Below are 15,803 nucleotides of genomic sequence, written 5' to 3'. Positions count from 1 at the left end.
TCAGGACTGTGTATTTCAACAATAATGTTTTAAAAATCCAAATAACTTTACAGATCTTCATTGTAAAGGGTTTAAACAATGTTTTCCATGCATGTTCAATTAACCATAATCAATTAATTAACAGGCACCTGTGGAATGGTCGTTAAGACCTTAACAGCTTACAGAAAGTAGGCATTTAAGGTCACAGTTCTAAAAACGCAGGAAGAAAAGATGCCCAGGGTCCCTGCCTGGTCATCTGCGTGAACGTGCATTAGGCATGCTGCAGGGAGGCATGAGGACTGCTGATGTGGCTAGGGCAATAAATTGCCATGTCCACACTGTGAGACGCCTAAGACAGCGCTACAGGGAGACAGGAAGAACAGCTGATCATCCTTGCAGTGGAAGAGCCCGGATCTCAATCCCATTGAGCACGTCTGGGACCTGTTGGATCGCAGGGTGAGGGCTAGGGCAATTCCCCCCAGAAATGTCCAGGAACTTGCAGGTGCCTTGGTGGAAGAGTGGGGTAACATCTCACAGCAAGAACTGACAAATCTGGTCCAGTCCATGAGGAGGAGATGCACTGTAGTACTTCAAGCAGCTGGTGGCCACACCAGATACTGATTGGTACTTTTGATTTTGAGCCTCCCTTCATTCAGGGACACATTGTGAAACATTTTTAGTTTGTCTTATGGTGTTGACTCTTTTAGTGTTCATACAAATATTTACACATTAAGTTTACTGAAAGTAAAAACAGTTGAAAGTCAGAGGACGTTTCTTTTTTTGCTGAGTATAGAACACATGAAAACGTTAGTGCACCCTATGATTCACTAAATTCTCAATTTTTTTTCAGTTATTTGGATTTAATAATTATGCATTATTTACTGTATATACTGTTTTTATTTTATCAATTAAAGATAACACAGTTGACATACTAAAGTCATTCAAAATATCTAATTTTTACATTTTAATCTCAATAGTGGTATTAATCTTAAAACCAGGTTCTAAAAGTTAAACTGGGCTGAAACTGTTGGGTAAACACACATTTTTTTTTTCTTTATAACTCACTACCAGCATAGCAGTGATAAACTAAGGATGTTGTTGTGTTGCTGCAGATTATTTTACTTACCTTTAAATCACCCTGTGTTACCAGAAGAAACTGATTAAGTGACCAAGAAGAAAGAAATTGAAAGGCTTTGGTTATCACCCAGATGGAAGCATAATGTATGGTAGCAGTGCAACGACTCAGGACGGCAAGACGAAGAAATGGGATGGCAGGTGTGCCTTTTTCAAAGGGTGCTTCTCCTGTCAAAAGTAATACATTGGTATCCATTTTAATATATAAGTGACAACTATTATAAATTATGCTTTATGTAACTTTTAATACAACACTGCTGTAGAAGTATTTGATCTAATTGCCTTTGTATTACATAATACTTTTATTAACTGGTATGACGCAGATGAACTGGGTTATAACTTGAACTAAAGCCCACTTATGCACAGAAAATAAAAGGATTAAATTTCTTAAGAAAGTTTCTGCACCTGGATAAACGTTCACTGCTACCAAAAATGAGCAGCTAATTAAAACAAAACAAGTTCTTTGAGAATAATTCTTGCTTGTACCTTTTAAACTTTTGATAGAAAATTGAATTGAATTGAAAATTTTAAAATTTACAAAGATCACAAAAGGACATGGCTGCTAGGCTGATTGGTGATTCCAAATTGAATCTGTGTGTGTGAGTATGTATGCGAGTGCCTTGCAATACCCTGCTCAGGTTTGTTTCCTGCTTTGTGCCTAGTGCACACCAGGCACATCACCCTAAATTGGGTTAAATGAACACTCCATCCAAAAACATTTTTATATGTTTCTTACTTCATGTAGTTTTAAATTTTACTGGAGAACATTTTTTAGTCTCATCACAGAATGGAGAAAAAAGGTTTATAGTAATAGTGACCAATGTTATAAAATGGCAAACAATGTGAAAAATAAGCAAGGGAAAATCATGTCACATAATCCTAATGTCAATTACCCAGTTTAGGATTTCTTAAACTTTTTTTGGTTGCAACCCAATATTGACTTTCTTAATGTCTTCGAGACCCATTACCTGGTGATCGTCATGGCATTTCAATCCTTGAGGAATCACCGATTATCAGAGCCTCACCATAGGAAAATTGACACAGCTAGGGACGGGTCCCCCATGGAGAATTCCTGCTGATCATCCTTGCTGGGAAATCGAGGTCCTGATCATGACCCATACGTGATCCTTTCAGATTAAATACAACACCGACTTGTAAAACAGTAAACCCAAGGCCTCATGGGACAAACTTTCTGAACTAAAGAGATGACTGTTGACCAACAAATGAGGGACAGAGACCAGAAGGATTAGGATGTGTTCTGATAACTCTGGAATATATATTGGCAAATAAGCATGCATTCTGAGTATTTGAGTGGATAATTGACATGTGGATTATGAGACACATGTAACAGAAGAATATTTTTACCCCACAGAAATTGCCAACTATTGGCTTATATTATATCACAAACTTTATTTTTCATTCTGCCATGAAAACATGATATTTAAAATGTTTCTTGTCCATCACTACAAACTACAGACAGTAAGAAACAGAGAAAAAAAGAATATATATTTTTGGTTGGAGTATTTCTTTATAGAAGTCAGATGTTTACATACACTTAGGGTGAACTCATTAAAACTAACTTTATAACCCCTACACAAATTTTATACTATTGTGTAAGACATCTACTTTATGTAGGGAAAAACTAATTCTTTCCAGCAATGTTCAGATACAAGTCATTTCACTTTTTATTGACTATAAACAATTCCAACAGTAAGTCTGACTGAAAAGATTATATTAATTGTATTAAAACTAAAGCCTTCAAAGCAGTTAAACAACTGTTATAATTGTTGTGGGGTAGATCCTTATAAATTTCATTCAAACAACCAAAGAAATCAATTTTAAAATTTTCTTCAATTGGTCCATAACTTTTAGGTTAAACTGCTGAGGTAGGCCCTACCAAAGCAAGAATAGCTCTACCAGTTTTTGTTTTTTTTTTATTTTATATGTTACTCCACTATGCCAAGGTCAGCATATTAGGACAAGTTTAAGTATAAATTTTAATGTAACTAATTATTTGACATAAATATATAGAGCTGTAATAATTAGGTTATTTGCACTGACATAGCCCAAAGTCATACAACCTTTAAAATTGTTCGAAGCTTGGGAAAATGCCAGGGGCAAAAAATAAAACAGTTTTGTAACAAACTGTGATTCAATGAAATTCAACTCATAAAGGAAGAATTAATTTCAAATATGAGAAATAAAATGCTTACTATTTACAAGAAGAATTAATGCAATGTCTATCTAGCGTTACAGAATGAATGAACAGTACTATTCTTAACCTGTCAAGAAAAAAAATCTCTTATTTGCTATAGTGAATGAAACAAGGATCTAAAAATTGATCATATAGCTTCACAGATAACTAAATAATTTAGGTGGTATGGATTCAGAGAAATCATCAAATGTAACCTTTTCCAGGTTACAAAGACAATATTTTCTCTTTATGAAACATAGCACAACTTAAGACTTTTTCCGTCACTTGAAGAGCTGAGTAGTTGAGACATGTTTTTGCCTGATGGATTACTGTAATGCACTCTTAACAGGACTGCCAAAGGACAAAATACATTTGCTGTTCAATTTAGAACAAGCTACAGCCTGAGTCATGATAAAAAAAAAAAAGAATGAGCATTAGCACCGGTTTTCACCATACTTTCTTGACTTCAGTATCTTTAAGTACTGCATTTTAAGTATTCTGAATTGTACGCAAGGCTCTTAACAATTTTGCAACTTCAACTTCAGGAATTCTTGTTCCCATATACCCAAAGTTGGTTTCTCTTCAAATTCTCTCCATCCAACCTACCTATAATGAAGCATTAAAAAAAACTGATGTTGATGATGCTTTTTGGTTTTATGCACCAAAACTTACAATGGCTCACCACAGAGATTCATTAAGTAAGCATGGCAGAACATTTTAAGATTATGCAGAAGCACAATTTTCAGTTTGGCATTTTTGAACGGTTTATTAGGTCTTATTTAAAAATGGTAAAACTCTCAATATATGTATATATAAATACTGAAATTATGTTAGCTTAGTTTATTCACCACAACTGTTTGCAGTGTAACGAAAACATGATCCATTTAGCATTATCATTAGTTATTAATAATTTTTCTTTCTTGGGATCCTGCTTTGGCATTCTAAGCAACTAAACGTTTTTTGAATTTTCACAGCAATCCTGCTTTAACAGCATCTCTGGAATCATGAGATCCCCAAGAAATTAAGACAGACTGTAGTGTGATAAGAATACACAAAAGATATCATAAAGATTTGGGGCAGCCACCCGTATATTGTTTTTCCCAGCTGCAAAAGTTTATGTTTTGAAGCACAATGTGCATAGAACAGTGTCCAAAACAGAAATGGTTACAATAGAGCAAGATGATGTCAATCAAAATGGCCAGAACCAGAAGTGACATCCGAACAGGGGCCGGCTCCGGAAGTGATGTCTTCTGAGGCGCGGGAAGCTTTCAGGATTTCCCGGGAAAAGTCTGCAGGGAACTAAGAAAGACAGTCAGTGCACTCCGCTGCACCCTGGTCGGATGTTTTATTACAATTATTCAGACCCTTTAGCTGCCTCCTACTCGCATGTGTGTGACACTTAGATAATGTAATATAGCAAAGGAGGTGTCAGGTGGTCATTTAGGGTTAGTTAACAAATATTTGTATTCTTGAACTAGTGATGACCTTGGTACCCAGAAATAAATGTTCTCCAGGTTTCAGATCCCTGAAGTTCACTTCCTCTCCTCTTTTGCTTTATAGTCATAACTACTGTAAAAACAATAACCTAATAACTATCACATTATCATTTCAAACAGTTAACAGGTTCAGTGTCTTTTTATGTTACTTATTTTAAAAGTGTATCTTAGGTTACAAATAAGTTCCAATCCTGGGGCCTCATGTATAAACGGTGCGTACGCACAGAAATGTTGCATAAGAACTTTTCGACGTTCAAATCGCGATGTATAAAACCTACACTTGGCGTAAAGCCACGCACTTTTCCACGGTACCTAATGCCTTGTCGTTCACAAGTTCTCCGCTCGGTTTTGCAAACTGGCGGCACCCAGCGTTAAAGCAATGGTACTGTTCCTGTGTGATTACTCATTATTTTCATGACGCGGCTTTATAAATACACAGAAACTAACCGCATATTGTTTATTAGTGTAATGCATCTGATTGTAATTAACTCGTAACAATATAATGGGCCAGGGAATAGCCATAGTACTCCAAATACCATAACTGCTCTCACTTCTCCTTCTTCTTCTTCTTTCAGCTCCTCCCGTTAGGAGTTGCCACAGCGGATCATCTTTTTCCATATTACTCTCACTGCATGACTCGGAGTATTTATATCACTGTATCTGAGTGTGAATCACAGCAGCAGCTGATCGGAAAGAGAATTATCGGTATACGGCATTAAGCACGCTGTCTCTGCCACGGCAAAACGTTTTAAAGCCTTTCCTGTACGGACCTCGCTGTTCAGAAACAGTTTAATCCCAAGAACTTTAAATGCACTCAATCAATTGCACCTTGTAGAACTGTTAGGACTTATAAGTACAATCACCCCACTGTAAACTTGCACTACAGTTATAATATTACACAACCTGAGTCACTTTATAAAGCGCGTATTTACATATGATGACGATATCATTTTTAAGGTGAAATGTAGCAAAATATGTTTGTTAAATTATACAGATCAAACTTGAACTTCATTTAAATAATCTATATTCTTCACTGGGAGTGTCGTGAAGGATAGAATAATTAAACATGTACTACGAAGATATTTCAATGTTCTTTAAACGTTTTGAAGAATCGGCGCTAAGCTTACAGATGGCTTAACGTCTATTACAGAGCTGATTGTATGGCGATCGGATACTTGGGGAAAAAAAAGCAAGGACTCTTGGGGCAGCCACGCCAAGATATATTAAATATAAAACAGAAAGAGAAAATAACAACACAGCTAAAAACGCAGCGACAAATTTTGACAAAAGATAAATGCTTGTCATGAGCACGAGGTTCATGAAACCCATGTTTAATAATGTGCTTTAGCTCCTATCATCATGAAAATGATATCACGTATACATCTCAGTATTTTAGTTATTCAGAGAGCTGTAATATCACGAATGTCATGGATTCTGTGTCCAGTTGGAGGAAGAGAGCCAGTTTAAGAAGCAAGTAGTGATTTACACACATAAAGCACATACGAGTAGAAGATCAAATACAAAACAAAGCATTTAACGTGCTACTTTAATTACGATGTGATTTGAGAAACTGGTTAATTAAACGATTTTAAGATGATGTTCTACTAAATGACAAAATAAACTACGTGATTAAAGTGGAAATGTCGAGATTGAAGTTGACATTTCGTGCTTTTTCCCCACCGTGTGCCTTTTTTCTCTGTACCCTAATAAGCTTTCATATGACACTCAGACAGTGGGCTACAACTCGGCTTTTCACGGCGACTTTGATATGTGACTTCTTTTTTATTTTCGGCACTGTGCGGTTTTGTGAACGTGAGCTTTCAAGTTTCTCCAACACGCTATGTCACTCGATCAACTTCCTTTTGTTGATTATACCACGGTTTATTTGAACAAATAGTATGTTTTTCCTTTGCCTCCACTTGGTATTCGCTGAAATTCTTATATTTTCCCCGTGCTTTTCCCATTGTCTTTTCACAGAAGGCTGCGCTTAAGGGCGATTTGTATTGATTTGCATATTCAAATAGGCGTAATTCTGGGAGGATTTGGGGCGTTACATAATCGCGTGCGGCGTTAGTTTTCACGCTGATCGGGATTTATGTAACGGAAGAACGTGGAAGTTAGATGCGCACAGATTCCTGCATCTGGATTTTTCTGTGCGTAAACACATTTCGGCTTTTGTGCTTACGCCATGTTATAGTGCGAGTTCTACGCACGGCGTTATACATGAGGCCCCTGATGATGTTAATAACCCAATTTTGTATGCAGGTCAGAATATACACTGAAAAATTTTGTTAATGGGAAATCAACAAACAAGCATAATACTTTATTACTTATTTTAAAGAAAACTGTTTCAGATGCATTAATAATATTGTAATGAAGCAATATTACAGTAATTTAGTTAAAATTATGTGTGTCTTGCTGTTTAAAATTTAAAACAACAGGTACAGTGCATCCGGAAAGTATTCACAGTGCATGTACGTGTGCTTTCTTATTTTTTTTCTTTTTAATAAATTTGCAAAAACCTCAAGTAAACTTTTTTCACGTTGCCATTATGGGGTGTTGTGTGTAGAATTCTGAGGAATAAAATGAATTTAATCCATTTTGGAACAAGGTTGTAACATAACAAAATGTGGAAAAAGTGATGCGCTGTGAATACTTCCCGATGCACTGTATGTACAATATGTCAACTTTACTGTAATGACTCACAAGGTTGTGAGGATCAGAAGAATGGCATTAGCTATCAAGACACTGCTGGTGGCAGCAGACCCTTAAACAGACCACTGATTCCTTAATGACAAAAATCAAGGTATCATTTTTTTGGCCATCAGGACCTTAGTCTTTCTGGGCTCTTTCCATGCAGCTAAATGTGCTCTCAATTGCACAGTCCATGCCACTTAATCCACCTCACACCACTCGCCTGTTAGCAATGGCAACATCTGCCACATTTTTCCCCAACACTGTCAGCGAACCTAATGCTTGGATCCTACACAAAACTAGCCAATGGCTATACAACCAGAACTTTAGAAGCAAAGCAGCACCTCCAAAGCACTCACAGTGTAAGTGCTCTTGCTCTCTCTCACCCCTGCGGTTTGCAAATGTTGCCTCCTCTAGACAGCTAAACCCCTGCTTTTAGCCCTCTGACACCTAAGGAATTTGTTTCTTTCTCATGACTGATCTGTAGATTACATTATATTTAAAATTTGCAGCTTGATGATTCAGTATCTTATTAATTTGAAAAACACATAATGATGGCAGAAAAATCCAACACTAGCTGACAATTGTGTGAATTGTGCGGTGTTTGATGAGGAATTACTGAGTGTCACTTCCTGCTCTCAACAGCTATAGTCCTTAAGACTGTATGGCTGGGATGTGTACTTGCAATATACTGGGAATTACAAGCAGTAGGTTCTACAGCTCATCTGAACAGCCAGCTACTGATCTAGTTACTTACCTGTGATGGAAGTTATTGCGTGGCTGTCTGTATTTAGGGAAACATGCGTACAAAAACACAAAACTGAATAAACATGATAAAGCACATGCTGCAACAAAATACAATGTGTTAGTGATGGCTTTTCTGTATTTATCCACTTTAAAAATAGTTTGCTTCATTTGTAAGTAAAAAGTGGAAGTACCTAAATGAAAATAAATTGAAATTCAGATGAGAAAAGCTTGTATTTGTGGAACTAAGAGTTTGTATTTGTGGAACTTCCATAAATCAAGACCACCATAACCAGAAACCATCCTTTAGTTTATATTTTAAATTTGCTTTCCTAAGAATTATTATTAGCATCCGTAGCATATTTTACCTGTATCAATTTATTGTTTTGTAACTAAACACACTTATATAAGGTTTTATTGAAAATTTCTCTAAGGTTTTATTGTAAATGTGTGCTTTGAGCAGCTTTCAATATGTGAAATGTGCTATATAAACAAATATTATTGTGATCATTACTACCAGTGTAAAGACTTTGTCGATAAAATGATGAGTTCAAGTAACATTCAATACATGAAGAATAATATTTTTAAAACAAATGGACTAGGATTCAATTTCCTAACACACACCATACCAAGAAGTAATTTGACTCAGTCCAGATATTGTACCTTGGTCTAGATATAAATGTTTAAATCAAAGACAGAAGAGAAAATTATATATTAATTACAATTTATAAATAATATGCCTATGTATATTTTTGCAAATGCAAAATAAAAAACTTTAACAAATTTTCAAAACCACTTTAATGTGTATTGAATCAAAAGCAGCAGGGCAGGGTATATCTGGTATATATGTCAGTGACTATCCCTGTGCTTACAAGAAGCATTTAGGTCTTGGGTCAAAAATTATTAAAACCAATGCCATCCATACAATAAATACATCACACATTTAGGTGACACGCCTAACTTCTATATGCTGGCATAGTCAAGGCTTCAAAGCTAAAAGTAATGCATCTAAACACATGAAGCAAATACAAGCTAAACCTTTTTTAGGACAGTGATATAATACACTGCTCTCAAGAGAAAGTGAGAAATATAATAAAAACAATTGCCTCTTTAAAAAAGGCTTTTATTAAAATTACATGGTAAAGAATGGAACACCAATACGAAAAAAGTTATAATACTGCATCATCCTATCTGCAGTCCAACAAGGATACCACACACATAGCAGCACTTTGACTTGCTGTCACCTAAAGGTTTTGTCGTAACCATGTACACACTTCGGGGAAACAGAAACTGTACAGTAGATGACATGAATAAAAGGGACTCTACCAACACAAATCCCGTACAGGAACAAAAGGAATATCAGCAATTCCAGTTTTAATATTCAACAGAATAAACATACATGTGTAAGAAATGTAACACAAAACAGACAAATGATGATGTTACCAGTAAGTCAAATCAGAGTTAAATTAGCGGGGTGGGGCAGAAAAAAATAAAATTGTATAATACCTTCATTTCCTTTGGCTTCTAAATCATTGCAGTTGAGCATGACATGAAGAGGAAAGAACAGCTGCTGAAGTATCTCAGCTGTTTTGGTCCGTGCAGAGGTTTGCTCCTTGCTGACAGGGGTAGGAAGGCATTTGTCTAGAAATCCTGTACCCAATGTCCTGCATAACACTAAAATAAATGCAAAATGAAAATATTAATTTACTGGAAAGTTACTTTATGAAGAAGCATATCTAAAAGTTATGCATGAGCACAATATCTAGACATCACTGGTGTGGATATAACTGTGCCGAGAAGTATCTTATGAACATTGAGCACAAGGGCAAAAAACAGAACAGAGTTAACAAACACTGAAAAAAAATAGAGATTACTGCATGCATAATATTAAAAGTATTTTTATTAAATAATGAGGTGGATATTTACTTATCTAAAAAATAAAAACTTTGTAAGCCTCACTAATCTGAGCTCTAACAATAATGAAAAATTACAATAAAATGAATACTTTTAAACAAGGTGCTTTGTTACATCTTAATCACATTGAAGATTGGAAAATAAAAACAGAATGTATTGTATTCATTCTCTGCAAAAGTGCAGGCTCCAAATCGGGCATGGGAGGGTGCGCAAATGTGCTTCATTCTGGTATGATTGGTGTGCCTGACTGACTGCATGTGCAAGCATCAGTCAGGTGGTTCATCGTTACCTTGGAGGGAGCGACACATTACACCTGCGCCCTCTTTGAAAACCGGCAGTAAAAGACCACATGGCAGAGAGGGAGAAACAGATGAGATAAAGAACAGAAAAGATGGAGGTTAAAGGATGGAGAAAAGGGCAGGAGAGAGAGAGAGAGAGAGAGAGAGAGAGAGAATGAAGTGGATCACTCTGAGCGGAGTTGGAGGGATGCACTGTTCATTGGAGCTACTCGCCATGCAAGTCCAGGAAGAGGCAGCAGGAGCTGCAGGTGTAAAGGAAGGCTTGGTGTGGCACCCTGTGAGGAAGCCATTACCTGAGCCTGGCAGTGGGAGTTGGGGAAGGTCACATATTTTCTAGAAGTTTAATTTTAAAATGATATCTATCCCAAACTTTCAGTAAGCTAACTCATAAAATACAGCGTTGAAGATTGCTAATATTGCACCAACCCCCTTTAAAATCCCCTCTATTGAGTGAAAGGTGTTCACCTCAACCACTTACAATAAATCTATTCTATTCTTGCAGAAAACCATTTTTAGGCACTGACTTATTTCCAGTCGCTGGATTATATGCATTGCACTTGTACTGGTTGACAGCCCTCATGCATACACAGCCTGCCCCTATGTCTTAAGACAAAAATCAAATAAGTTTGACCTTTTCGGGCCAAGTTGCAGACTCACTGGCCTGAGTCACTCTTAGTGCGCCATGAGCATGATAGTGAGGCAGAGCCACTTCAACTTCACCAGTTAGCCACTGCCACGGCCAGGAGTCAGGACTCAACCCCGGTCTTCCCACATGATGCACAGCCTGCCAAACAGCATGTCACACTACACGGCCTGCACTCAGTGGAGAGCAATGTGACTGCCTCTGATGAACTACGATTATGTAAATAATCTGACATAGCTAATATAGGCTCCCCTGCCCGAAAGGTTTCAGATTTTATTATTATACTACATTGAATCACAGTAAATTCAAATAGTTTTTTTGACACTGATCAACAGTGAAAGTCTCTTTAAAATCAAAATGAAAACAGATCTGGGCAAAGTGATCTCAAATAATTATAAAAATAAAACACAAAAAAAATTGATTATGTATGTATTTATCACCTTAACTCAGTATTAGATGCACCATTGACAGAAATTACAGCTTTGTGTTTATGTGGACAGGTCTCTATCAGCTTTGTACATCTACTAGACACTGCAATTTTAACCATTTTTCTTTACGAAACTGCTCAAGCTCTATCGGCTCGCATGGAGATCATGAATGAACAGCATTTTTAAGTGAATCCACAAATACTCAGTTGGATTGGATTTTTTTTTTTTTTTAGATAAACAAACATTTTTAATCCAAAAATAATAAATGACTTCAGGGTTTTCCAAGCGTCTTCTGTCTTTGCAACTCTCCCATAAAGCTGCGACAGGTGAAACACCTAGGTTAACAGGTGTTTTATGCACAGTCTCTGTAATCTTGGCCACTGTAGCTTGCAAGTCTTTCAGAGTTATCAAAGGTCTCCTGGTGGCCTCAATGACTAGTCTACTCTTGCATGATCACAATGCTTTATTGGACAGCCTATTCTAGGTAGATTTACAGCCGTACTTAACTCTTTCCATTTCTTAATGATTGATTTAACAGTACTTCAAGTGATATTCAGTAACTTGGGCATTGTCTTGTATCCATCCGAACATGTGCTGTTCAGACACCTTGGAGGCTTGGAGTGCTCTTTTTTTCTTCATTTTATACGTTAGGCCACAATTTTAATTCACATCAAGCTGAACCTTTCATAGCATTTAAGAATTAAATCATGAATGTTTCATCCTAAATTTAGGGTTAAGGCAGAGAAAAATAAAGAATACTTGAAAAGACAGGAACAATTACGATTGAAAGAATTCTAAGAATATTTAGACACAGAGTTCAAAAACTAAGCCTTGCCTGCAAACAGCCCTTCATAACGAAAGGTAACAAAACATTCTCAAATCAAACAGGAACAGACTGTTGTACAGAAAAAAAAAAAAAACACACTGTACACATTTAGATTACTCTTTATATTTCGATATATGGTCAGTCATTGACAATCCTATCTAAAAAGTTGTAAGCACAATTCTTGGGCAGCAGCATTTTAGAAATATTTTCAACACCATAAACAATTTGTCCATTTTTTTTCTCAAATGCCATATCTGAAAATAGGCTGTCCAGTCATGGGCCTATACTGCAGCTCTCTGTAGAGAATCCTATCTTTATTTTATTTAAAAAAACTGCCAGGACTGGACCCAAGCACAAAGAAATGTTCACCTCAACAGTACCTGCACTGTCTGCATCATGCACAGCACCATCTGTGTGATGTTGCATACAGTAGTGCAGACAGCATGCCAGGCATCTCGTGCAATGTGCACATTACCACAACCGGTGCGCCACGACCATGACAGTGAGGCAAAGCCACTTCAACTTCAGCAGTTAGTCGCTGCCAAGGCCAGAAATCAGGACTCTTTCCCCCCTGGTCTTCCCACATGATGTACAGCCTCCCAAACGGACGCACAGCTAAGTCCCAGTCTCCTCCTCCTCTTCAAGCATGGCATCACTGGGAGAATGAAGACCAATCCGGGTGCAGTCCAGGCAGCTTCCTCCTGTCATTTCTGCAACCAGCTTGGCTTGTTCCTCAGTTCTGCATGTACTAAGGTGAGAGAGTGAGCCTGAGGAGAGGCCTACCCCCATAACTGTAGCTTCTAAAGAGAAGAGCTTCTCAAAACTTAAGCTCATAAAAATTCACTTCAGGTCTACAATGTCACAAGACAGTCTCGATGGCCTTGCAATGATGAGTATTAACAGAGACGTGTCTAGGAATATATCAAATGATGATGTTATAAATGATTTTAATGCAAGAAAAGCAAGATGTGTCAAATTTTAAAGAGACTTTTATCTGCAATGTTAAGTCCCACCATTTACCAGAGACATGTTCTGATATTATTTATTTGTTGTACTTTCTTCTTCTATATAAAAGTTTCAGAATCTGTCAATTTATTTACATGGAAAGCATTTCTAATTTGTTATTTTATTGTTCTATACCAATTTTGTATGTTTTGGTACATAGACAATTTACTTGCAAAAGAGATCTTATTATTTTAGTATTCTATTTACATTTATTCATTTTTAATTAAATAAGTGACTAAACTGTGTTAGCATATTGTGTGTGTGTTTGCATGCGTGTGTGTGTCTGTGTATGGTAGTGTGAAGTGAGGAGGTTGATTTTCTTTCTGGGAGCACCTAATAGGTCAGAAACAGCCCTGGATAATACATACTAAAGGCACATTTTTAATGCTAAATAATTATTGTCTACACAGTTAAAAGAAAGAATGTCATTCTGGCACCCCCAAAGCCCCCTGACATGTTCAGGCAGCCAAAAAAAAAAAAAAAAACTTTTTTTTTTTCCTAAAAGGTGGGGCCTGAGACCTCAAAAGGAGTTAACGCTCATCTGACATTCATCTCTCCTAGGAAGACTAGTGGGTTTGAGGGACATGAATGCACGAAATGGGCCAAAAACATGATATTGATACTCCAATATTAAACACAATATTGACTCTTTAAAAAAGGTTACAACAGACATAACTGGATGCCACCAACTCCTCACAAAGAGCCAGCACTACGAGTAAGAGTCATAAAATGCAGATATATCTGCCAGTAGACCAGTTTCTTTCATCTTGCAAGAAATCTGCATTAGCGTCATTTCTGAACTTTTAACATGCACTGTGGAACACTAGCACCTCTATGAAGATTTTTCTGCTGTGGCAATTCTTGCATCCTTCATCTATGTTATAGTCTCTGAATAAACAGAACAGATATGTAAGAAAATTTACTGGCACAGCAAAGATATATTTTACTATTCTAAAGGCATTATAAAATAAAAAAAAATACCACCCCAAAATATACCAGATGGTGCCTAGAATCCAAGTAAGCAGAAAATATCCTCCTTCATTCAAATGTCTGTGAAGCATTATAATGAACAAAGGTCTCAGAAACACAGATTCAGAGAGTGTGACTGTGTCGATTTATACTTTGCATACTTAAAGAAGCAATTTACTAAATTTCTATCCCATGCCATTTGCTTAGAGCTAGGCATTTAACATATATATAAAATTTTATGAACTTATTGATAAAAATGAAAACATTAAAGAAATTGACATTTGTACATTTTGGTCATCCCATTCGCCTAATATAGATAGATAGATAGATACTTTACCGCAGGTGACAGCAAGTCCATTTTTAGAAATATGCCTGATGTGTCTAGTAAGCCATACTTCGGTATTTTTTTTTTTAACTAATAACGCACTGGTTTGTATAACATTATACAGTAATACAGAGAGAAATTTAACCCATTTACAGACATTTTCAAGCTTTAAATAGTGAAATTTGTAGTTTATGGTCAGTTTTGTGACCTTTTGTAGTTTTTATTATTTATATGGCATTACTTGTATGGTTATATTATAAAGGCCGGATTCCAAAAGAGTTGGGACACCATACAAATCGTGAATAAAAACTGAATGGAATGATGTGGAGGTGCCAACTTCTAATATTTTATTCAGAATAGAACATAAATCACGGAACAAAAGTTTAAACTGAGAAAATGTATCATTTTAAGGGAAAAATATGTTGATTCAGAATTTCCCAAAAAAGTTGGGACAAGGCCATTTTCACCACTGTGTGGCATCTCCCCTTCTTCTTACAACACTCAACAGACGTCTGGGGACCGAGGAGACCAGTTTCTCAAGTTTAGAAATAGGAATGCTCTCCCATTCTTGTCTAATACAGGCCTCTAACTGTTCAATCGTCTTGGGCCTTCTTTGTCGCACCTTCCTCTTTATGATGCACCAAATGTTCTCTATAGGTAAAAGATCTGAACTGCAGACTGGCCATTTCAGTACCCGGATCCTTATCCTACGCAGCCATGATGTTGTGATTGATGCAGAATGTGGTCTGGCATTATCTTGTTGAAAAATGCAGGGTCTTCCCTGAAAGAGATGACGTCTGGACGGGAGCATATGTTGTTCTAGAACCTGAATATATTTTTCTGCATTGATGGTGCCTTTCCAGACATGCAAGCTGCCCATGCCACACACACTCATGCAACCCCATACCATCAGAGATGCAGGCTTCTGAACTGAGCGTTGATAACAACTTGGGTTGTCCTTCTCCTCTTTGGTCCGGATGACATGGCATCCCAGATTTCCAAAAAGAACTTCGAATCGTGACTCGTCTGACCACAGAACAGTCTTCCATTTTGCCACACTCCATTTTAAATGATCCCTGGCCCAGTGACAATGCCTGAGCTTGTGGATCTTGCTTAGAAATGGCTTCTTCTTTGCACTGTAGAGTTTCAGCTG

At 36.9% G+C, this 15,803-nt stretch overlaps 1 protein-coding gene across 1 annotated transcript in view; it reads right to left on the bottom strand.

Annotated features, from left to right (window-relative positions):
* The window catches only part of ccdc142 (coiled-coil domain containing 142), a 121,676-nt gene that overhangs the window by 64,643 nt on the left and 41,230 nt on the right, over positions 1 to 15,803 (bottom strand). The window contains exons 7-8 of the mRNA XM_039751767.1: positions 9,748 to 9,915; positions 1,106 to 1,281 (exon numbers count right to left, since the gene is read on the bottom strand). Of these exons, the coding sequence (XP_039607701.1) occupies positions 1,106 to 1,281; positions 9,748 to 9,915 (344 nt within the window). The remainder of the gene's footprint in view (positions 1 to 1,105; positions 1,282 to 9,747; positions 9,916 to 15,803) is intronic.

The sequence above is a fragment of the Polypterus senegalus genome, chromosome 4 (assembly GCF_016835505.1).
Source record: "Polypterus senegalus isolate Bchr_013 chromosome 4, ASM1683550v1, whole genome shotgun sequence".
Classification (NCBI taxonomy): Eukaryota; Metazoa; Chordata; class Cladistia; order Polypteriformes; family Polypteridae; genus Polypterus; species Polypterus senegalus.
Note: the sequence above shows the minus strand (reverse complement) of the source record. Positions and strands in the feature narration are given on the sequence as shown.